This window comes from Suricata suricatta, chromosome 12 (assembly GCF_006229205.1).
Source record: "Suricata suricatta isolate VVHF042 chromosome 12, meerkat_22Aug2017_6uvM2_HiC, whole genome shotgun sequence".
In the NCBI taxonomy this organism is placed as follows: Eukaryota; Metazoa; Chordata; class Mammalia; order Carnivora; family Herpestidae; genus Suricata; species Suricata suricatta.
The window spans coordinates 62,972,312-62,997,725 of record NC_043711.1 but is presented as its reverse complement, the minus strand read 5'-3'; the positions used below and the strand labels follow the sequence as shown (position 1 = coordinate 62,997,725).

The window sequence follows — 25,414 nt, the reverse complement described above, 5'->3', positions numbered from 1 at the left end:
ACTCTATAAGACATTGCCAAAATGCTCTTCAAAGTGGCTCTACAAATCCCATTCCTCTAGCAGCATTTGGGGAATTCCTGTTTTCCCACATTCTCGAATATTTGGGATTGTCAGGCTTTTACCTATTTATTTATTTTAATGTTTATTTATTTTTGAGAGAGAGAGAGTGTGCGAGCAGGGGAGGGGCAGAGAGAGAGACACACACAGAATCCGAAATGGGTTCCAGGCTCTGAGCTGTCAGCCCAGAGCCCGACATAGGGCATGAAACAATGAACAGTGAGATCATGACCTGAGCCAAAGTCAGATGCTTAACTAACTGAGCCACCCTGGGACTGTCAGACTTTTCGATTTTTGCCACTGGGATACATATAAAAAGTATCTCCTGGTCATTTTCTCTTCCAAGTCTTCTTGAATGTTCACCTACAGCTTGCATCCCAGGAACACACAGTAGGATGGATCATGCATGGAGGACAGGGCTGGCCTCCCTTCTTCTGACCTTACAGTATTGGGAGTGTGCAGAGTGATTTGCAGGGACCCCTTCTCTATCTCCACTTTCCCCTCAGGTAATCTCTCCCTCTCATCAGGCTTCAGAATGCTAACAAATATGCCAATGACTTCTACATGTGTAAATATCTCCATACTGAATGTTAAAAGCCACTTACCAAATTTATTTGATGGCCAATAAGAATATCAAATAACATTTAACCTACCCCACATCCAACTCAATTTATTCCTCAAACCTAACCCTTCCCCGTGTCAGTCAAGTGCACTGCCATCTGTCTGATTCTTCAAGCCAAAAAAGCACTGGAGTTGTCCTTGATTCCTCTCTTCCTACCCACTTCTACATTAAGTCTGTCAACTTCCATCAACTCCTGTGTTAAATTGTTCCTGGATTTCCCCCTCCCCCTGTTTCTAATTCCACTGCTACCACCTTGGTCTTAGCCAGCTGGACCACTCTTGCTGCATCACTGCAGTGCCTCAGAATTGGTCTTGCTGCTTCTCTTGCCCTTACAAACCATCTGTAACCAGCAGCCAAGGTGACCTTTTAGAACATAAAACAAAGAAAATGTCTTTCCATCCTAAAGGACTTTGATGGTTCTTAGTTTAGAAAATTCAAATTTATGGATACATGATCTAGAATGCTAATAAGACCTGGTCCCTGCCTGCCTTTCCTGCCACATGCCACCCCAGCCTCTGGGACTTTCACTGTATGGAGGGGTCTTCCCTTGATCTTTTCATGGCTCCCGTGTCATTCAGGGCGTCACCACTTCCTCAAAATCCACCCTCACCATCCCACCCTAACTGGCGTGGTGGCCACTTAGCTGTCACCTACGCACCGTGTTCCATTTTCATCTCGGCACTTCTCAGGGCTCAGGGCTGTGGTCTGTGCTCTACCATGAGAACTGTCAACCTTACTCTGTGCGTGTAGCACCTGGCATGAAGTGGGTACCCATAAAGGTTTTGTTGAATTAATGAATGAACAGATGAGGTCAACATTTTAGAACAGCATATAAACTAAATGAAATTTCTCCCAGAGTCTGGGTGGGATAAAAGCTCCTTGAGGCAAGACAACACCTGCCTTTAGCTATAACTGTGAGTGTCAAACTTTTTAGTCCTTAAGTCTCTTTACTATACTATTAAAAATTGTGGAAGACCCCAAAGAGCTTGTGTTCATGTGGATTATATCTATAGGTACTTGCTGTACTAGGAATTAAAATGGAGAATTTTTAAAAATATTTATTTCAAAATAAGGAGAAATCTTCTATATTATATCATAAATAATGTTTGTAGAAAGAACAACTGTATGTTTTTAAAAATAAGTGAGCAGTGACACACTTTGAGAACAGCTGCTCTACACATAGAGTGCCTGGTTTGCACTAGGAAGGATTGTTAGATGGCTGATTATGGCCTCAAGAGTTTAGACCAGACTTGAGGGTCAGCTGGAACCTCTTCCCAGGTGTTCGGGTAGAGGCTATAAGCCCACACGAGCCTTCTGCGAGAAGGCACTTTTCCCTCTCCATTGCCCCACTGCACACTCCGTGCAGCCCTCTCTCTTCCTTCTCCCCGAACAGTCTTCTTTATTAAGAAGGATAAATAAAAAGCAAAGAATGAGATGAGTAGTAAGCTCAAGGTCTGGAAATTGATTGCAAGCTACATAGGTCCTTTAAATATGCTTATTTCTGTAATCAGAACCATGATTGTATAAGTTTTAATGCAGGGAATTCCTCTTGAGTTTTGACTTTGACAAAACGAATGTGGAAGCCTGGCTTTACCAGGATTTGTTTATTCCATTCTGTACTCATGTTGAGAAACCAAACTGGGTGTCATATCCTTTTCCTTAGGGCTGTACCGAAACCTAAGTTCTTCCTCTTTTTTATTTTTATTTTTGTAGAAAAATCTGCTCCCACCCTCTTTATGTTTTTCCTCTGGCTAGAGGAAATTCACACAGCCAGGATTTAAAAAAAAAAAAAAAGGGTGGTCTTCTCTGTGCTCCTATTGAAGTAGCTGAAGCTCCCTAGGCTCTGGGCACGCCTCTTCCACTGTCTGACGTCACACTATTTTTGTCTTTGAATAGCTCATTGACACAATCGCCTCGGAGATCGGAGAACTGAAACAGGAGATGGTGCAGACAGATGTCAGCCTGGAAAATGGCCTGGAACCCAGCGAAGCCCACAGGTGACTGAGACGATCAGGTGCCGGGCGTCAGATGGGGGTTAAGCCAACCCTAGCGGCTCCGAGGACTGCCATTGCGGCTCCTCAGAAGTTTGGGAACTGGGAGTGTGGTGGCCTCTCCAGATGAAGCTCTCTGTAAGAGGTGGGAGTGGCCTAGGAACCAGTTGTCTGTTTATTTTAATCACTTCGAAGGCACTTGAACTTTACAACCTCTCGATGCCTGCTGGCACCAGAACCCGGAAACCTAAAGTTCTAGCCTCGATATCCACCTACTCACAGTGATGGAAACAATAACGCAGCAGGATCCAACGCGTGCAAAATAGAATTCAGTGTAGCCCGTGTCAGTCTCCAGAAGGTTTAAAGGGGAGCTCTAAAGAGGATGGACTCATTTTGCATTCTCAGGTCAGAAAAAAATCTCAGTGCTTACCATGGCCATTAACCTAAAAAATGTGACCCAGTGTATTGGAGTGCGGATGTGGTTGTAAATGATTAAGGAAAAGGGGGGGGGAGCAATTTGTTATACTGGTTAGGCCTGTTGTGTTATGCACTATTGCACCTGATCTGAGTAAGTTGTAAGGGAGTGGTCTTTATCAGGAGAATGGGAGTACAGAGGCCAGGGTCAGGGTGGCAGGTTGGAGGATGTCACTAAAACCTCATCTTAGCTCTTGGATGCTATAATTCATTGCTAGCAAAGGTAACAGAATATAATCACTAACAAAATGGCACGGACACTTGGTGCCTTGGAGGCCAGACTCCTTATTAGGTTTCCTCTCTTTCCCAGGAAATGGGTTGAGGCAGCCTGGTGTAGTGCAGGGGTGAGATTCCCTGAGTAGGATTTGCTTACGAGTCATGAGACAGTCGGGAATCCTGCAACAGCAGGCGAGCCAGGTGGTGCTGGTTGCCCAGGCAAGTTTCAAACCAGCCCGACTTGTTCCCTGCCATAGCCTGCGGGGAGAGCAGGCAATTTGCAAAGAGGCATTTTGCAGCTGGTACAGAGTGCTTTCACTCTCCTGTTGTCTCTGGAGGAATTATACTCCCTCGTAGCTGTGGAAATGCTGCGTGGCCTCCATTTCCTTCCCTTCTCTACAAAATTACGGGGGTAGACCAGATGGTCCCCAAGCTACTTGCGGCAGTGCTGGCATTCCATGATTTCCCTTGACCTCAATGGCTAATTTCCCCCCCATAAATTAAACAAATGCACAGTGGTTTTTGATTAAAGACTCTCCACCCTGCAGGCAGAATAGTACTAAACTCTGAGGAGCTTTAGCCAGCGGATTTCTCTTTACCCTTTGCATTACTGAGCTAAAATTAAAGTGGGAGTCCAGGCTGGTAACAGAAGGGCAAAGAAGAGAGCTTGAGGGGCAGATTTCTCCTATATTCAGGAAACACAATACTGCAAGATAGTCCCAAACTCTGCAGATGACAGACACCAGCCAGTGGCAGAAACCAGCCTTCCCTGGTGTGCAAGGCACAGGGACGTTAGGTTTTCTAGATGACATGATATATGTTAGGGGTCATCAGAATCTTGATGTCTGACTGCAGTAGGTATTGGGGTGGGAGGGCTGGGTTGCCATTTACTCTTTAGCATCTGTCTCTTTCTTTTCAAGTTTGAAAATGAGTGTCAGCATTCCACAAAATCTATGTTTTTCAGATTAATGTCACTTACTCTTGAGTGCTATGTTGGTTAACACTGAATTTGTGAAATTTCAGAGGCAATTTAACTTGGTGCTTTTTTTAGTGGGAAAGAAAGAGAAAAGGCAAGATTGTCTTTAGTGAACAATGCATATGGTGTTTACCATGTGCCAGGCACTGTTCTAAGTGCGTCACAGCTGCCAGCTCATTGAATCTCTTAACTGCCCTACAAGGTAAAGCTCCGGTATGGCCCTCATTCTACTAACTCAGGACCTGTGTGATCTGGAAAAAAGCCAGACTAATGAGGCTGTGGCTTCTGTGCCAGGGCCTCTTCCAGATTTTGTGGAAGTGTGGAGTGGTGACTTTGCTGTTAGTTCCTCTATTTTCCCCAATGATGTCAGGGTGACCTGATATCAGAGAGGTAGGGCAAAGAGGACCTTACCTCAAGTGAAAACCCCATAGAGAGAAGAATCATCACCTTCTACCCCCGGGGCCTTGATTGGGCATATTCCGGTGGCTACACAGATGCACTGGAGTCGCCTTCCTCTGTGGCGTCCTCGGTGAGTATGAGCTGTGATAATAGCCTTATCTACCCCAGCCACAGTCACCACAAAATGTCTATGGTCCCTTAGTTTGTTGGATGGTGGGTTAAGTGCCAAGCTGGTGCCCTAGGTGAGGAATACTATTCCTCTACCTGCATTGGCTTTTGGTTGCTCCTTCGTGGTTAATATTGAGGTGAGCTTGAAATCTTTAACCTTTTTGTGTGTCGTGGATCCCCTTCTTAGAATCATATTTTAAATGCATAAAATAAAATATGTAGGATGACATAAGGAAAACAATTCTATCACAGTAGAATGATCAGAATTCTTAAAATGCATGATTTCATTGCACAGATACTGCTTTATTGAAACATTAAGTAACAAGGTCTATGGGATGCCTGGGTGGCTCAGTCAGTTAAGTGTCTGACTTCAGCTCAGGTCATGATCTCACAGTTCATGGGTTCGAGCCCTTTGTCGGGTTCTGTGCTGACAGCTCAGAGCCTGGAGCCGGCTTCGGATTCTGTGTGTGTGTCTCTCTCTCTGCCCCTCCTCTGCTCACGCTCTGTCTCTCTTAAAAAATAAATAAGCAATAAAAAATAAAGCAAGGTCTAGGAATTACTTTCATCTGGAAGCAAAGATGAGAAAAAATAGTACTTATATACCAGCAATGAAAATGTTTGGGGGTTTCTATTGGTGACAGAGTCTCACTTATTGTGGGAACCACTGGGATTTGTTGCCTGGATTCAAAATGGGAGGAAGTTAATTTCAAAACCAGATTAGTGAAAGTAATGATGTCATTTTCCTATCCAGTGGTCAATTCTTGCCTTGTGACCTATCAGCATCATCCAACACACTTGACCTACCTTTCCTTCCAGGGACACTTGCTTCACTTGACTTGGGGGACACCATACTCTCTAGTTTCCTCCCATCTCGAATGCTGCGGCTTCTGGTCTCCTAGCTGGTTTCTCCTCATCTCCCTCACTTCCTAACTTGATAGCACCCAGAACTCAAGCCTTCAGCCTCTCTTCTCCCACCCCCCTCCTCTTTCCCACTAACCTTGAGCAAGATGCTTAAAAGTCTCTTCACCTTGGGGCACCTGGGTGGCTCAGTCAGTTAAGTGTCTGACATCAGCTCAGGTCATGATCTCATGGTTCGTGAGTTCAAGCCCTGCATCCGGCTCTGTGCTGACAGGTCAGAGCCTGGACTCTGCTTCAGATTCTGTGTCTCTCTCGCTCTCTGCCTTTCCCCTGCTCATGCTCTGTCTCTCTATCTTGCAAGAATAAATAAACATTAAGAAAAAATTTTAAAGTCTCTCTGTCTTGGTGTGCACATCAGTGAAATGAGGATAATAATGGAGATTGACTTTAAAGTGGCTGGAAAGATTAAGTGAGTTAATAGCTGTAAAGGACTTTGTACCATGTTGGCATCAGGTAAACACAATATATTGATTATTAAAAGAGATCTCTAGTTTAATTTCATAGTTAAACCCATTCAGTTTTGTAGCTTTGATGCCCTGCGTATATTGATGATTCCCAACTTACATCCCTAGGTTGATCTTTTGAATCCAGATATTTGCATCCAGCTGTCCATTTAGCCAACTTCTGGCATCTCAGACTCACGAAAACTGACATTGAGCCCTTGGTTTCCTTTCACAGATCTGGCTCCTCCCTGGGCCTCCCCTGCCCAGTGACCATGGCTGCAGGTGCTTGGGCCTCACAGCCATCCCTCATGCCCTCGCTCTCATGTCTCTGCTGCCATCCATCACCAAACCCTGGCAGCTCTACCTCTAAGAATCCCAGTCGGACGACTTGTTCTCAGCACCACTGCAGGACACCCTGCCCAATGTCTCTGCTTTCACCTGTCCTGCCTTCCCTGAGCATAGAGAAGGATCTGACTTTTGTCAACCTAAATCCAAGTCATGTCACTTCTGTTCAAAGCCCTTCAGTATTTTTCATTTAAAGTTTATTTAATTTTGAAAGAGAGAAAGAGCATGCAGTGGGGGCAGAGAGAGAGGCAGAGAGATAAAAGAGAGAATCCTAAGCAGGCTCCGCGTTATGAGTGCAGAGCCCAATGTGGGACTCGAACTCACCAACCACGAGATCACGACATTAGCCAAAACCAAGAGTCAGATGCTTAACCGACTGGGCCACAGGCGCCCCAGTATTTTTCATTTAAAACCCAAATCATCACCATGTCTTTTGAGATGCTCCAGACTCTGTCTCCTCACATCCCCTGACCATCTTCTCTTACAACCTCTGCCCTCTTCACCCCTCTGCTCCAGATACACCAGCTCCTTGCCTAGAAGGCTCCTACCTCTTGGCCTTTGCACTTACTGTTCCCTCTACCTGGAATGCCCTTCCTCCAGGAAGCATTCGCCTTTGGACCCTCATTTCTTCTGTCACCTTAGCTGGCTTTATTTTTATTCATAGAACTTGCACAGATTTGACATATATGTCCACTTGCTTAAATTGTGCCTGCCAGCAAGAAGAAGGAGGTTCACTGAGAGCAGAGGTTTGGTCCGTGTTCATTGCTTTGTTTTGTTTTGTTTTTTTCAGTGCCTTAGAGTAGTGTCTGGCATGTGGCATATACTCAGTAAATATTTGTATGAATGAATGAATGATGAATGAATGAATGAATGATGAATGAATGAATGAATGAACGAAAGATGCCAGTTCTTTGGATATTCTAAAGGTATCAAAGTATCAGAAGCCTCTTGCAGAAACAATACATTACCCTGTAAAGCAGTTAGGGGACCTCAGCTGGTGCATAAAAAAATATGAAGTTGAAAATGGGTGATGAGCCTTCACTTGCTCCCTAGCCAAGAAGAGGGGCCAGGGCACTTTCCTGCTAAGTGCCAGCCATGCTTCCTCCATCACTTCTGTACTATGGGCTGTTGTTAATGTCTGCTAATAGAGGCACATCTGATTAAATCAACTACATGCCCTCTGCTAGCATTTTACCAAAAAAGAAGCGAGGAAGCCGAGAAAGAGGTCAAGGATTTCTTGTTCCTGCACTCTCTAAATGCTATTTCCTGTATCTTCTTTCTCTCCACTTCATCGCCCCCAAGGACCAGAGTGTGAGGAAATAAAGGCTTTGTACTTTCCTTTCCCTCCTCCATGATTTCACAGTCCCTTTTCAGTTAGGGCAAGTACAGCGGCCTGATGTAGGCCTGTGCCCCACCCTCATCGCTGTCTGGACCCATCATCTCTAGGCTAAGATAAGTCTCTAAAGTTTCCTTTGTCCTCAGGTAGAGTAAAGGGATCAAACAAAGCAGCTTCATGAGATAAGGCTCAGGCTGGTTTTGCAGGATGCTGAGAGTCCTTCCTGGCTCAGGTCATTGAAGGCTGCTTCTGTTGCCTTTGTTTTCTCTCTTTCTCTCCTTTCCCTCCCTCACTCTGAGTGTCACCTTGCACGTACACTCCAGACTAAGTAGATCACTGGGAATCACTGTCTTGAAACTCTACCCCCAACCCCAACCCGACCCCATCCCAAAACCAAACATACAGATCCCAAAAATTCCTTGGCCAGCTCTGCCCAATACTGTAGTAGAAATCAGTTGATGACCATACTGACTTCTTCTGGAAGGGGCTATGTCCCTGGGATGTTCTGGCTTCCCAGCGCTATGCAGTGGCATTGATACCAAAACCACAAGAGGCTCAGACTGCCTGTCCCTGGTACAACCCTTCACTTTTTCCACTTGACCGATGTTAGAACACGAGGTCAGAAGAGAAGATCAGTGGCTTACAGGTTGGGGAAGAGATGCCCAGCATTCCACTGCATTAACTCTGCCAACAACGGTGACCATAGTACTGCTCTGTGGCCATCCAGAGCGACCCATTTTCACTTAGTGCTGCTTTACCAAAAAACCCTTCCACTGAAATAAAACATGATTAAGAAAAACACACAAATAAGAACACAGCTAGATGAATTTTCAGTGATAAACGTACCACATAGGGTCACCCAGATCAAGAAACAGAACATTCTCAGCACCCCTCAAGTGCTGTGCACCCTGAGAATAACCACTCTTGATTTCTGTTGCCATAGATTAGTTTTGCCTGTTTTTGAACTTCATAAACTAAAATCATGCAGCATGTGCTCTTTTAACCCTGACTTCTTTTTTTCGATGTTTTGTATAGTATTCCATTTTGTGAACCCAACACGATCAGTTTATCAATTCTACTGTTGATGGATATTTGAGTTGTTTCCAGTTTGGGGCTATTTTGAATAATGCTGCTACCCATTCTTGTGCATGTTTTTTGGTGACATGCCTCAGGAATATAGGAGTAGAATTGTTGCATTGTAGGATGGTTAAATGTTGCATTGTAGGATTGTTAAATATTCAACACCAGTAATTGATGCCCAAGAATTTTCTCAACCACATATTCATTCACGCTTCCACCAATAGTGTATGAGAGTTCTGATGCTGTATTCTCCTGGTCTATGCTTGGTATTGGGTGCTTTTTGATTTTAGCCATTTGGATGGGTGTGTGGATTTAGAGCTTCTGGAAATATGATGGATGAAGACAGGTAAGAGTACTTGTATGCTATGACTCAAGTACTGATCTTAGTGCTGTGGAAGTCAGGAATGGGAACTCTTTGGTTTTAGCAGAGCATCATTTTATTTTATTTTATTTTATTTTGTTAAATTTTGTTAATGTTTGTTTTTGAGAGAGAGAGACAGAGACAGAAACAAAGACAGAGTGAACAGTGGAGGGGCAGAGAGAGAGGAAGACACAGAATCCAAAGCAGGCTCCAGGCTCTGAGCTGTCAGCACAGGGCCTGATGCAGCACTTGAACTCATGAACAGCAAGATCATGACCTGAGCCAAAATCAGACGCCCAACCAATGGAACCACCCAGGCACCCATAGCAGAGCATCATTTTATAATTCTTACAGGATTAAGTTCAAGGGTAAAATCATGGGGCATTCTGAGCCTACAGCCAGTTAATTGGGTGGTATTTATGGAAAGCCTGAGTTATGGAGAGGATTATTCAGGGGGAAGAGATAAAAACGGAAGACAATCCAAAAATTATAAGAAAGGTGTAAATATGTGCATACCTTTTACTATTTATATTTCTGCATATAATCTTAGATTATAAACCTGTAGCAGAAAAAATATGGCAATGAATTTCTCCCTGTGTCTTGGATTCTTTTGCTTTATGCTTTACTTTGTTCAGTACTTACATGCAGATGTATTCAGCATCTCATGAATTATTTTGGCCAAGACCATTAGCTACATCATAACTAAGAAATGTATGTGCATAAATCCAATACAGCTATACTATACTTGGGGTTTTAATTCTTTGAAATGCAGAATACATCTGTATCGAATGCAATTTCCCGTATTTTAAAAAAGTATGTTCTTTTTAAGTATATGTTTTCAACTGCAGTGAATTTAGACATGGAATTTGATGTCACTCCATATTATTCCTTTCCACCTTTTCCTCTTGAAGAGTCAGATACAAAGTGATCATTCTTCATTAATTTATGCCCACTTCTGAAGATTTTGGAGAGCGCATTCACAAGGTTGTCAGGAAAAAGGTTAAGTCATCAGATGCAGAAATCAGTTTGTATTTCATCTTCTCACATGGTTTCTGTGTCGTGGGCACTATTAGCCAGCAGAACAAATATTTCCTCTTTGCCAGAACCTAGAACGCTTCGTGCACTGCAGGCCATTGGTTCAGGGCTGGGGGTTCATCCTAAGGTTCCACAGCATCTGAGAACAGGCCACTCTCCTAGAATACATGTGTCCCAAAGGTTGGTTTTCCTCCTTTCCTGTGGGCTCCTGTCTGGTTCAGCAGAACCCAGAAGCTCACAAAATCTTCGGCTACAGAATATTGGGTGTATCTCACAGTATCTTAAGTCCCATGAAAAGAGTGTTTGGTGTTATCAAATTCTTTGGGGTAACTGGATGGCTCAGTCTGAAGAAGGTGTGAATCTTAATCTTGAGGTCATGAGTTTGAGTCCCATGTTGGGTATAGAGATTACATTCATAGGTTTATACATACATAAACATTTTTTAAAGTTTATGGTTTCTTCTCACACATTCTCTAAGGATTGTAAACACACATTTCCACTAACTCTTGAATATTCAGTGCCAACTTTCACATTTTTTTCTTTTTTAATGTTTTTTTGGGGGGGCGGGAGGGAGAAAGAATGCATGTGCACATGTGCACAAACCAGGGAGGGGCAAGAGAGAGGGAGAGAGAATCCCATGCAGGCTCTGTGCTGTCAGCATGGAGTCTGACATGGGTCTTCATCTCACAAACTGACCCAACCAGAAATCAAGCATCAGTCAGACGCTTACCTGACCAGTCTACCCAGGTGCCCCTCCCTTTCACATTCTTAAAGAATATCTGACGAGAAGGGCACCTGGGTGACTCAGTCGGTTGAGTGTCTAACTTCAGCTCATGTCATAATCTAATGGTTCATGAGTTCAAGCCCTATGTCGGGCTCTGTGCTGACAGCTAAGAGCATGGTGCCTGCTTCAGATTCTGTGTCTCCCCCAACTCTCTCTCTGCCCCTGCCCCACTCATGCTCTGTATCTCTCTCAAAAATAAATAAAATTCAGAATATCTGATGGGAGACAGGAAAGAAAAGTTCTTTGACTTGAGTTGAGATTGCATTCTGAAAGACAGTCAAGAATCCTTTCATCTGAAACTCCCAAGTGATACCATAAACATAGCAACTCTTTCCTTCAGTGGAGACAGGCCACGTGGAGTGCTTTGGGGTCATGGCATTGTTCATAATTAGGGGAGATCACATAGTGATAACAGTTTAGTAAGACATTTTCCTATCATGCGCATTGAAGTTACTCTGCTAGGACTAGCTTGATTTATTTCCTCCACTAATCCCTTAAACTGTTTCTTGATTTGAAGCCACTTCTAGGTGTTTGGAATATGGTTTAAAGGAATTCTGTGAGGATTGATCAACTCTTTGCCTATACTGTTATCGGTGTAGCAACAATTAAGCCCAACTTCAAGAAAATATGTATTAAGTATGTGCTATTTGTTGAAATACCTGGACAGTGAAGGCTGTAGGGAGCACAAACTATAAATGAGAATCATGTAATGGAATGAGAATATAAAAGTGGAGTATACTAGATGTGCCGGGACCTGGAGGAAGAAGCAGGTAACTAACTCCAGGTAGGAGGTGGTTTTAGGAAAGATGAGCTCCCACATTAACCTTAAAGAATGAGATAAGCCTACAGATCAAAAATGCCCCAAACCGCTCTTTAGTCTGCTTTGATTGGTGATATCTATTATACTGAGGAAGATTTTTGAGAAAAACACGTAAGAGTTATTTTTTGATGTACATTGTGGAAAACACACAATGCAAAAAATAAAAATGTTACCATGAACTCACCCCTTGAGATAGAACCAGTTTTGATTGTTGGCTATTGTGTATCTTTTCCTTGGTATGTATCCATGCACTGTTTTTCTGTGCATTTAAATGGCAGATCATGCATGATTTTCACAGACTTACAAGGGGGTTTCTGATCATCATCAAAATGCACAGCATGTCCTAGATATTGATTCCATATGTGTTGAGGGGTCATGCCATCCAGTTTAGTGGCTAGCTTCCCAATCTACAGTACCCTTGGACATAATTTTATCAACGGCATACTCTGGAGTTAGATACATTTTACCCTATACAGACCTTGCCTCACTATTACATTGGTAGTTGATTCAGCCACAAAATATCTGATTTGTCAGAATGCAGTTGTGATTTAGTCTGTGAAATAACACTAGTGTAACCAAAAGCACTTAAACTCTAAGAACAGCAAGTTGATGAACTGTTTGCCTTTCCGTGAAGTCTCGTGTGTGCCACTGCTCAGGGTCAAGAGTAAGTGGGCCAAAACTTAGAGCCCACATGGCTCCTTCTCTGTTTTCAACTCCAAGGGCAGCCAGGACAACAGTTTCTTTGTTTCTATTTCTTAGTTTTACAGGCACCAATAAAGGCCCGTGCCAGTATTGTTTCCATATCTGCCCTTTTCATCTCTAGCTGGAGACGCAATGACAGGAAGTTCATAGGCCACAGAAGTCACCAGATCTTTCTCCTCCATGAAAATGGCAATCCCTCCTCCTCCCCGGAGGCAGATATGTGTTTTTGTTCCCATATCTGCCTTGTTCATTCTCCCCTCCCATTCCTCAGTAGATAGAACTGAAAAATCACCGAAGGCTCTCAAGGCTTTCACAAAAATCTGTGGATGTGCTTTTAGAAATTTTTTTGAGGAAGCTCAGGCCCCCTCCCTCAAAGAGCAGCAGGAATTCTGTGGGAATAAAACCCAGAACCCAAAATATATTAGCCTTTTTCCTTTTGGAGTTTTAGGGGGCAAAAAAAGGCCCCAAGGAATTAAAATATCAACTTGTATGCTGTAGGGAAATGGCACCATACAGAGAGCTGGACCCAGTTCTATCAGTTTCTAGCATTTTGACCTCAAGCAGGGAGCAAAGCTGGACAGTCTCTAATTGCTGTTGGACTCAGGTAAACACACAGTGATCCTTACAGGGATATCCCTTCCCTCAGGCCTCCCCCACACTTTTCCCATCTTGAGTGGTGGGTAAAAGTTCCCTCAGCTTCCCCAGCAATTTTTCTATTAGCTGAGAGATTAGCCAAGGCCCTCCATAGAGCCAGAATGAATTTGAATCTCCCTTTCCCTCCAGATTTAAATATTACAGAGTAGGGGTTTAATTAGCTTCACAGACTCTAAAGAAATGTTTCTTGATTGAAAGTAAGATATCATTGGACACCAACTACTAGGTATTTTTGACATAGAAGATTTTTCTGAGAATTTTTATTTGCTCTGTGTGTGTGTGTGTGTGTGTGTGTGTGTGTATGACTGTGTTTGTAACAGAAATTGGTACCTCTGCCAACAAGTTTTATCAGATGGATCTTTTCAGTATGAGCAATTGTTTTCTTCTGTCCCTCCACATAACAGGCCTCTTTGACTCATATATTTTCACAAACCATTGATGACAGACTCTTCACTTCTCTTCACCAGATATTAAGGAAGCCCTTGATTCATTTCCCACTGAGCTTGGCATGTTGGCCATGGCTGGCATTTGGGGTGTATTTGCTTCCATTTGGTATGTAGTAGGGATCTCCTGTTCCAAGAGCAAGGCCACAGTAGATGGAGGACTCTGACTTCTGTCTGGTCTTTAACTCTTGTTTCTTAATGTTTATTTATATATATTTTTGAGACAGAGAGAGAGAGAACACAAGCAGGGAGAGGGGCAGAGGTAGAGGGAGAGAGAGAATCTCAAGCAGGCTTCACACACCTGAGCCAAAACCAAGAGTCGGACATTCTACTGACTGAGCCACCCAAGTGCCCCACAGTCCTTGATTCTTAAGATGATTCTTACATTGACTTCATGTAGCTGGAAGCCTGAGCCTTTGGGCAGTGACATGCCCCAGGCTGTACCTCTTGCCTTTGAGGCCCACTGCACAACATCATGTGAAGAAGCTTTCTAGGCTGAAGTCTTCACACAGGCAGAATGAGGAAGGGAGACCCCTTGAGAGACAGCATATGCATGGAAAGACCAATACAGAAATGTCAAGAGAAGAAGCTTTTTTCATCCTTTATTTCTCCCGTCTTTAAGTTGAGGATGGCAAGCACCAGAGTCCAGGTGGGGACCAGGCCCTAATGGTCAATGGACAACATTCCAGTCATGAGGACCTGCCAGGGACCATCCTCAAGAAGTTCCCCATGTAATGCTGACAAAGCAAACTCTGGAGTTGTGTTTATAGAATAGTTCATGTGCACCCTAGAATGGATTGACTTGCTTTCTTTTTTTGAATTTCTGAAAATTAGGGGACAGTGAAAGAGATGCCCGATACTCTGCTGAACATAATCTTTACTCTTAGTTCTCAGGATGTTCCAAACTCTGTTCCTTTCAGGTTTTGTTTTAGTAACATATTCCTTCTTCCCACATTACTCCATCTTTAGAGACAAGGAAACAGTCTGAGTGACCTGGAGGAACAGGCCAAGGCTTCACAGTTATGAAGAGTCAGCTGAGGCTTTGATTCTATCTGGCTACTAGTGTTCTTTCTACCAAACCACTGGTGACGGTGAGACTGAGTATAGGCCAGAATCAGGGTTGACCACATTAAACCATGCATGTCTTACCAAACTTAGCACCTTAATGTTGATTCACATATGCAGGAAATTTGCATGTCAATGCATTCTGACTCCAAGTAAATGAGAATTTTGTTGACAACTCAATGATAAAGACGGCATAGGTGTGTGTGTGTGGGATTCCCACTCTGGGTTTGGGTTCATCTGCCTTCACTGAAGACAGCTTACCTGCCAATACTGTTTACCCCTGTCCTCTCTGTGCTCACCCAGCTAGTACATGTTGACCTCTTTTCTTGCAATTAAATCTCATTCCTCCATGTTGGATTTAGGCTTTCTGTATTTGAGAACCTTGAATGGAGCATGTATCACTAATGCCATGCATCAGTGGGTGTCAGCTAAAACTCAGCATTGGCTTTTATATCCATAGCCTACCCCTTGCCAGCTGGTGGGAGGTTGGAGGGGCTGTCCAATGAAGGAAATTCATGAGAAGTGACGAAGGAGCTGCTAACACTTTGGATTTGTTGTTTAGAAGAATTTGGACTGCTTCCTTTTCTCACCCCAGGCCTTAAGATGGCCAAAGGCCAGGGAGATCTTGGTAGCTGTGGTGATTTTTGCCACCCATTTCCTGATAAACACAGAAACAAGAACCTTTTGTTTCCTACACTGGAACTTAGCAGCCAGATTCTATCATTGGCTGAGGAAAGGCCTGAACCAGAGATGATGCATGGGGGACACAGAAAAAAAACTAATGGAGAGACCCATTGCCTGTGATGTTTCTTGTTGCCCACTGAGCTTCTCCTTTTCCTCACTCACAATGAATAGACATGTTGTTTGCAGATGACTCCTACCCAGTCCCCCATCATGCATACAGCAGGCATGAGGGCAATGCCTGCCTGGGCTGGAGTTAGGCTAGTAAGAGACATAAGTATAATGCAGAGTCAAATGGGATAAGTGCCCCAGAGGCACACACACAGTGAGTGAAGGAATTGAATGTGTCAAAAGATTACTTGCAGCTGCAGGACACAGAGGAAGGAACAGGATCTGACCTTGGTTTTGACATGAGGGTTGGAGCCAGTGACCAATGGGCACTCCAGAATAGCTTGATCCCGGGCAAGGAAGGATCTGAGCAATAGAAAATAGATGCTTTCTCAGGATCATCTCTTCTCTTGAGTCCAAGAGCAAGGTTTGTAAACATTAATATGGGGGAAATGTCCTTATGTTTTAATCACAATTGTCCCAGCCCAAATCCCACAAGTTGTGCCACATTATTTTCTTATTCTTGCACCATCCTGCCTAGCATTGATCTGCCTAACATTTTTCTTTAAATTTACTTAACTTTTACGTATATTTTTAAAAGTAAATTTAGTAAGCCAGTCATGAAAAGACAAATAGTGTATAATTCCACTTATATAAGGTACTTAGAGGAGTCAAAATTATAGAGACCTAAAGTAGAATGGTGGTTTTCCAGAGTTGGGGGAGTACTTAATACTAGGCATAGGTTTCGGTTTTGCAAGAGGAACAGAGTTTTGGAGATGAATGATAGTGATGGTTCAACAACAATATGGATTTACATAACACCACTGAACTGTACATTTAAAAATGGTTAAGATCGTAAATTTTATGGGGTGTATGTTTTACCACAACAAAAATATTGGGGAAAAAAGTAAGTATAATATCTCTGCCATAACTGGGAACTGCACTAAATGAATGTAGCTATTAAAATAAGTACTGAGCATTCAATGGACTGCCTTAGTATATCCAACATTCTTTGGGAAATATTGTCAATTTTAATAAACCATAGAGAATTTATGAAGTATCAAAATTAATCTACACTATCCCACCAAGTATGGTTTTGTTTTGTTTTTGAATTCTTTACTTTATAGCAGGACTACAGCTCTTTGTTAGGGAGACAGGAAATATGATGACTCTTAAGCCTTAATTAAGTCCTGGACAAAAGTACCTTGGAAGCCAAGGTTCTGCTTTTGTTGTTTATTTTTGTTTTACTGTGTTTTTTTCTTGATGGGATCAGCCTCCTATTATTATAATTAACCCCGTCAACTTGTCATGATTCATTCTATGACTGTTTATTAGACACCATGTAAACAAGGAAAAACTATTAGTTTTCTCAAAAGTTGGGAAGGTCCACCAGTGCTCAGCCTTCAGGAAGAGCATTGAGTCTTAGTAAAGTTTGAGTTATCAGGGAGCACTTTTCTGGAAATCCAGGTAAGACCTTCATGGAGCCTGCCACTCACCACTTCATATCCAAACCTGAGGTGGCTTTTGCAGATTACTCAGCTCTAAGTACATCCCCAGGATAGGTCTGAAAGCAAGCAGGGAGTCCTCTGCTAAGAGAGACTCACCTTCCGCACTTTTGTAAAGCCTGATACAGGAGACCAGGGGTGGAATCTAGGACCAGGAATTAGGGACTAGAGAAGAAAGAGGCAAAAGTCAAAGGCTAAACTGTATTTTAGAAGGTCATGATAGTCTTTTCTTCAAGCTCTCCTGCTGACTTGGTCATCTTAATGTCTCCAGATGTCCAGTGTCCAGGGCCCATTAATTCTGTAAGTGGAAGCAAAACAGAGTGCCTAGACAAAATATAAAAGTGGTTTTTCCACACAGGTAGATTGCACCTGTACCAAATTCCAAGGCAGACAGGATAGTGATTGTGCAGAGGCAACATTCTCATACATGCAAAAATGCAGAAGGGAGCCAGAGAACCATAGCAAGTGGTGTAGGAGAGTCTTACTAATTAGAGTCACCACCTGCTTTATTTAATTTCAGAGGACTTGCCATAAGTCTATGAGACGTTCTTAGAAGTTGTTAATTCACTAAAGCCATCCCTTTTTTTAGCTGAATTATGATCTACTGGTCTGCTTTAGAAAGAAAAATTCATAGCACATTTTTAAGTATTTAATTGAAACAGCTTTTGTCTTTAAAATATAATCAAGGATCGCTAGCGACAGATGTTGCTGTAAATTGTCCATTTCAAAAATATAATTGTTCAGCTTAATGAAGGTTTGTTTTTAATGCAGACAGAGGGGACTTGGCTTTTTGTTTTTTGTGTGTACTTGGTTTGTCCTCATGTCCTGAGGACAGAGCCATCCAGGACACTGCACCTGTGCTGGGACTCTTTAGTCAAATGGAATGTATCAACTTGTTGATAGTAATAACTTGGCATTATGCCTCAGATCTAGACCTTTAGGCTTCACTTTTGCTATTCAACAGCTGAATTAGGATTCTTATGTATGGAAGGTTGTTGACTGTATTTACTGTACCAGTATTTTTTTCCACAGAGACAACTTACATCAAAGTCTTATGTACTTTATATATTGCTGTGTCCTCCATGTCATTTGTTTGAAAAGAGACTCCTGCAAAGTCAAAGTAAACACACCTCCTATGTGGTGTTTGGGAGCTCGGTCACTAGAAGATGCAATCCTCTGGAATTTTGGATTGGGACAAGAAAGGGCATCATTCAGAAACTCTGCTGCAAATTGTTGGTGTCTTTGAGATGAATCTGAGTCTGTGCAATTTAATAAAACTGGACCTAGTGTCTTTCTGCCTATCCTACATTAGAACATGCTTTCTGGAGTCACCTCTTCCTGGTCCTATCTAGGTTACTAATGCTTGGCCCTGTAAACGAAGGGAATACAGCCAAGTAGAAAGTCATTCTCATCCCACACTCAAAAGAGCCTTAAATTGGGTGTGACCACAATGTAGCTGGTGCTGGAGAGCCCTGTCCCCCGAGTGGGTGTAATATCAATTGGGCTGCTTCAGAGCCATGAGGTACCTCAGAGCCAACTAGGTCTCGGTCATTTGGATTGAGGGCAGATACAGTAGATGAGATTCCCAGAGTTTGTTCTCTGTCCCTATAGAGGCACCTTACATTTGTGAGGCATTCTGGGGTTTGCCGGTATTTTCGTATGTGGCTGTGGGTCTCACTGAATCCATATCTGAGTTTTCTCTCCCCATGAAAGCAAGCCTAGATGCTTGGAAATACTAGTAATAGTTGAATAGGTACATGAATTTTATACTCAATATCTCAGGAAGATGGTAGGTATTTTCCCCAACCTATTATTTTGAGAAATTTCAAACATTACAGGAAAGTTAAGAATAGTACCATTCACCTAAATTCACCAATTGTTGAAATTTTGCCACATTTTCTTTATTTCTAAATTCCCCCACCCCCACATTTTTTGAAGGAGGATAGGGTGCTGACCATTTGACACTTTCCAACATTTTCATGCTTTGACCCTAAATTCTGCAGTTTGTATCTCTTAAGAACAAGAACATTTTCCAACATAAATAAAATTACCACAGTCAGGAAAGTAGACATTAATACAATATTATTTGTTATACCTCCTTATTCAAATATCTCCAATTGTTCTTTATAGCTATGTTTTTATGCCATATTTGATCAATTCTGTGTACTCCATATAGTTATCATGTCTCTTTATTCTCCTTTTATTTATAATAATCCCACAGCCTCTAAAACATTTTTTTGGGTCACATTGATATTTTGAAGAGTTCAGGCCAATTGTTTTGCAGAAAGTCCCTGACTTTGGATTTGTTGGATAGCTTTCTTTTGTGTATATTCTAAACACATTTGGGAGCAGGGAGATGACCCAGGTGGTATTGTAACCAACCTTCTCCGAGCATCACATCTGAGGCACGTGATGTCAGGTGTCTCATTGCTGGAGGTGTCAATACTAATTGTTTGTTTAAGATGGTGTCTCCCAGGGGTGCCTGGGTGGCTCAGTCAGTTAAGTGTCCAACTTTGGCTCAGGTCATGATCTCATGGTTCGTGAGTTCGAGCCCCCATGTCGGGATCTGTGCTGACAGCTTGGAGCCTGGAACCTGCTTCAGACTCTGTAACTTCCTACCTCTCTGCCCCTCCCCAGCTCACTCTCTGTCTCTCTCTGTCTCTCAATAAATACATAAATGTTAAAAAATTGTTAAAAGATAGTGTCTCCCAGATTTCTCTATTGTCAAAGAACCTTTCCTCTTCATAATAAGTAATCTGTGGGGTGATATTTTAAGATTGTGAATGTTCTGTCCCCTAACAATCTTTCACCTACTGATGTTAGCATCCATTCAGGATTCTTGCTTGCATCAGGTTTACACCTATACTGTGGTTGAGGGGTTATCTACCACTTGCAGATTAGAAAGATGAAGCTCAAAAGGGGAGGTGGGTCTTGTGTGCTGGCCATCCCACCATGACGATGCCATATGAGAAGCTCCTGGGTGATATCACACTGGCTTATCTTTTATAAACCACTCATTCTTTGCCACCTCCCGATCCACTCCCCCACCCCCAACCCCAAGCCCACTCCCACCCCTGATATATACAAGCAGACATCTGTTTTAGGAATCAGTAGTTTCTATTCATCTCTTCAGTTTCTGTTTCAGATTGAATTCGCTAAAAGCAGAGCCTGAGATGCAGATTCTTGTGCCGTGATTTATTGAGATAGGGTCTCAGGAGCAGCCTGTGAAGGAGTGAGGGGTGCGTTCAGGGACGAGCAGGAAACCAGGCAAAGATATGGGGACAACTGGAGTCTAGCCACAGCCTGATCCCGCGGAGAGCTCTGCAACATGAATAGCACCCCAGAGTTGTCCCGCCTTCAGGCAAGAAGGCCATTCCTCTACGCCCTGCATCAGCAAGTCAGTAGCAAAATGTCGCTCCTGGGGAGGACATGACTTTCTGGATATGCCCAGGAAAGGGGAAAACTGTGAGCTTACAGCGTCCAGCGCTCATGGCAGCAGGGGCATGGGTGCCTGGTCTGGTAAAAGGGGACTGAACAGGGCACCAACAGTGTGCAGTGCAGATTCAACATTTCCCACATTAGTTCTTTCCTGAAGGTTGGCTCTGATAAAAGCTAATGTATTCTTTCTTTCTTTCTTTCTTTCTTTCTTTCTTTCTTTCTTTCTTTCTTTCTTTCTTTCTTTTAATCTGTCTTTAAAAAAAAAAGTTTATTTTTATTTTGAGAGAGAAGGAGAGCAGAAGAGGGGCAGAGAGGGGGTTCCAAGCCGGCTCTGTGCTGTCAACCCAGAGCCCAATGTGGGGCTTGAACCCACGAACTGTAAGATGAAATCAAGAGTTAACGTTTAACCAACTGAGTCACCCAGGAGCCCCTCTTTCAATTGGTCTTATACTATAAAATCTCAAAAGGCTGTTAAAGAAAGGAGTCAGCTTAGTCATAGGTAAAGACAAGATCTAATTTATGGTTGCTCCTTTATGAAGCCTTATGAATCTTATCCACTGTCTTCCTGGCTGGGCACTGGGTTTTTAGACTGAGGTTGGTTGTCAAAACAAAGGCTCCTTAGCTTCTTGAACAACTGAAGCATCACAGGACGTGCCCTCTTAAGGGAGGCAGAAGTGTCAACATATTTACTTACCACATACGTGAGTGTTAGGATTACTGTGTTAGAGACTGTAGAAATTTGCTCGTGGTACAATATTGCCAACCTGAGATGGCAGGGATGAAAGGTTTATTTGACTTTGGAGAATTATTTGACTGGCATGTTACCAGCCTCCCCCCAACCCCAACCTTACCCCCCAAAAACCCACCCTACCTAATTGGATCTAGGTTCAAGTGCACGTTTTGCTCTTAGACCTCAAGCAAGTGCTCCTCAGACTGTAGCATTTGCATCTCCTGGAACTTGTTAGAAATGCAGAGCCCCACCCCTGAGATGCAGAATCAGACCCTCTGGGGCTGGAACCAGGAATCTGTAGCTTTACAAACCCTAGGAGATTTCTCTCTTAGGCTCAAGTGCCAATCCAATGCAGCGGTTGTAAACTTGGCTGCAAGTTGGGATTGCCTGGGGAAATTTTAAAAATTGTGATGTCTGTGTTCCACCCCAAAATGCATGATTTATTTGATCTGGGGTGCAGTCTGGCCACCACAACATGTTTAAGCTCCCCGGGCTATTTTAATAGTCAGCCAGTGTTGAGAATCACTGCTCTAAAGTTGCCTCGTTTACCTCATGTGAAAGGAATTTTAACATCAGCTTCATTTTGAAAAGGGTGTTCTTATAGCTGCAAAGATTCACTTCAAAATACCTGGAGGCCCTGGAATGGCATTTGCAGAATGAGAAATTGCTCTTTTTTGGTCCAGACTCTCCCATCTGGAAAGTTGTAGCAAAGGTAAAGGAAAACTTTCAGGGAAAACAAAATGTAAATCTTGAATCCAAGCATTAGATTCTTTAGATCTGTAGGTCAAGAATGCAAAGAGAAGACATTAGGACAAGGGTTTCTGGCCAACCCACATGCTGTCTTGTGGATATTGTTACTGAGCCTGCTTACCCCAAAATGATCACCTTAGATTGGTTTCTTCTATATTCAATCCCACCTGTTAGGAGTGGGGTGTTCAAAAAAAGCACACTTTTTTCTTCAAACATGTTTTCACTCTTGCCTGCAATTTGGTTTTATTGTCATTATTAGCAACATTGAAGACTTCCTTTAGGCCACACATTCGGGTTTCTTTGGGTTTAGTTGTTTGAAGACCATTTGAACCCCAGCCTGGTAAGTTGGCCCTTAAAATGTGAGTGATCAGCTCTGATATTTTCCACCGGCTACTCCATGACTGGTGTTGATGACCAGCTCATTGAGAGCCAGGGCATGGTAGAGGGAAGGAGAGCACAGACCCAAGCACCCTTGGGTTGGAATTTCTACCTTCTCACTCTTGGAGGATTGTCCTTGTCTTGTACAAGTTACTCAAGCTGTCTGGGCTTCCCTGTCCCCTTTATTTAAGGGGATTCCTGGTACCTGCCTTTTGGAACTGTTTTACAGGAAATGAAGGAATGTTTGTAAAGTGTAGCAGACAGTAGACACCACATAGATATAGGCTCTCCTGTGTTCATGATCTTATTTGTTACCTGCAAAATTGGAGGAACACCAGATATGAGTTTCTGGCTCTGCCATTTCATGGCTATTTATAACTCTGGACAACCCAATACCTTCTTGGGTGAACCTCAGTTTTCTCATTCATAAAATGTGGATTAAGTACTCAGTCACAGGATTAGTGTTGAAGCCAAAGGCAACTATGGAAATCAATATGATATTTTTTATTGAGATTTCATTCACATATCATACTTTGAAGTGTATATAATTCAGTAGTTTTCAGCATATTCATAAAATTGTACAGCCATCAGTACATCTTGGTCCAGAACATTTTATTTACTTCAAAAAGAAACTCCATACCTATCAGCAATCACTACCCATCCCATCCCTGCCCCTAATCCCAAGCAACCACTAATCTTTCCATTTCTCTATTTTTGTCTGGTCTAGATTTTTGTATAAATGGAATCATATTGTATTTGTGTCTAGTTTCTTTTACTTAGCATGAAGTCTTCACAGTTCATTCCATTTTGGAACATGGATCAGTACTCCATTCATAAAAAATAATTAATATTATGGCTGAATAAAATTCCATTGTATGGACATACTACATTTTATTTCTCCATTCATTAGTTGATGGAAATTTGGTCCATTTCCATTTTATGGCAATTATGAATAATGTTGGTATGAATAATTTTATGAACATCACAGCATTCTTTAACTGTGAAGTTTTATTACAGATAATACTAGTAATAAAAATGCCTAGATGTGTGAGAACAAATGAAATCCAATTCATTTGGGTATAAAATGGGTGTACATTAATGAGTGGTTTGTCTTTGCTTTAAAATTTTTTTAATGTGTATTTATTTTTGAGAGAGAGAGAGACAGAGCATGAACAGGGAAGGGACAGAGAGAGAGGGAGACACAGAATCACAAAATCTGAAGCAGGCTCTAGATTCCAAGGTGTCAGCACAGAGCCCAGTGTTGGGTTCAAACTCACAAACCGTGAGATCATGACCTGAGCCAAAGTCAGATGCTTAACCTACTGAGCCATCCAGGCACCCCATTTTTGTCTTTGCTTTTAGAGCATGACATGCTTATGTTTATGACAAATGTTTTTGGGCTTTAGGACCTTGTGCTACCATATAGAATTTGGCATTTAGGGTTTTGTGCTCAAACTGTGAAATGGGTTATCTCGGAAGAGAGACTCAACAGCATTCAGGATGTTTAGAAGCTTTTGAAAACTGGGTTAGAAATAGAAGGTCTGTTGGATCTGTTGAATATTCTGTTTAATACTGTAGATATGGAGAGCTAATATGGCATCTGTCCTCAGAAAGCTTTCAGGCTGGAGGGAAGACAAGTGAGATGGAGATGAAAAGATGGGGTATGTACTAGGACTTGTGTAGCCTGGAGGCTGTAGGATGGTCTCCTTGTCAGAGAAGCAGGGCAGCAGCTGTTTGACACCTGCCAATTCTCTTTCTCCTAGCATGGTTAGACACAAGGACGATGACTATTCCGAAGAAAAGGATGTGAAGACCTGTCCCCGGGACTCTGGCTATGACAGCCTCTCCAACAGGCTCAGCATTTTGGACCGGCTTCTCCACACCCACCCAATATGGCTGCAACTGAGTCTGAGTGAGGAGGGGGCAGCCAAAGTCCTCCAGTCCCAGCCTCCAGGGGTAAGACTCAGAATCTCAACAAAACAAGTTGAGACAGGCAGGGCTGCTCCTTCCTTAAAGAGAAAGACTTGGAGTTCCAGAAAGTTCTTCCCAGGCTGTAGGAAGCATGATGTCTGGTGCGTACCTGGGTTGCAATGCAAGGAGATTGTGGAAAATATGGAGGCAGCTCCAAAGAAAAGAGCCCCTTCATGGCTTGTCTTTCTGTCTTCATCAGCTCAGTTACCCAGGGATGCCCAGGACTCAGCAGGATAACAGGGCATCTGGGCTGATTTCTTTGGCCTCAACACTTAGAATGAACCTGATTGTGGACTCTTCAGTTGTCCCTGATGTTTTCATTCTGAGCCTGGGAACCCTGCCAGGGCCCAACCATCCACCTTGAGACCCAAACTTCAAAAGGTCTACATCTATAGACTTGCCTGCTCTGGCTGCAGATGTGTAATCCTGTTTCTCTTGGGCTTCCTCAATGGCTTCTCATGGGGCTCACAGTCCAATTATGTTTCTTCAGCTACTCCCTAGCCAATACCAGTCTCTGAATCAAGACCAAGCCATGACACTGTAGTGGTTCCCCCAAAAATGTCACTCAGTAATTGGTATATCTGGTGCTGTTCAATGTGATAGCTGCTTGCCCTGTGTGGCTATTTAACTTTACATTAATAAAATTAAATTAAATTAAAAACTCAGTTCCTCAGTTCCACTAGCCACATTTTAAGTGCTCACTAGCCACAGATGGCTTGAAGCTACCATATAGGATGGTTCAGAAGACAGGATGTTTCCATCATCACAGAAGGTTGTATTGGAGGGAGCTTGTGTACAATGTCTACTTCCCAAAAAAGGATAAATACAGTAAGTCACAGATAAAATAATACTTGAACAACTCATGGCAAGAGATAGAAACTAAGAAATATATGGAGAAGCAAGGAAAATAAAGTCCATGGTAGCTGGTTGAGAATATTGTAGGAATTGAACACAAAAACAAACT

At 42.7% G+C, this 25,414-nt stretch overlaps 1 protein-coding gene across 9 annotated transcripts in view; it reads left to right on the top strand.

Annotated features, from left to right (window-relative positions):
• The window catches only part of RIN2 (Ras and Rab interactor 2), a 215,450-nt gene that overhangs the window by 149,862 nt on the left and 40,174 nt on the right, over positions 1-25,414 (top strand). For 7 of the 9 annotated variants that reach the window (XM_029916515.1, XM_029916513.1, XM_029916514.1 and 4 more), the window contains 2 exons: positions 2,576-2,676; positions 24,243-24,435. In XM_029916515.1, coding sequence (XP_029772375.1) covers positions 2,576-2,676; positions 24,243-24,435 — 294 coding nt within the window. Of the gene's footprint in view, positions 1-2,502; positions 3,076-4,767; positions 4,866-24,242; positions 24,436-25,414 lie in introns of those variants that run through there. The other 2 variants (XM_029916521.1, XM_029916519.1) reach the window with 2 other exon arrangements.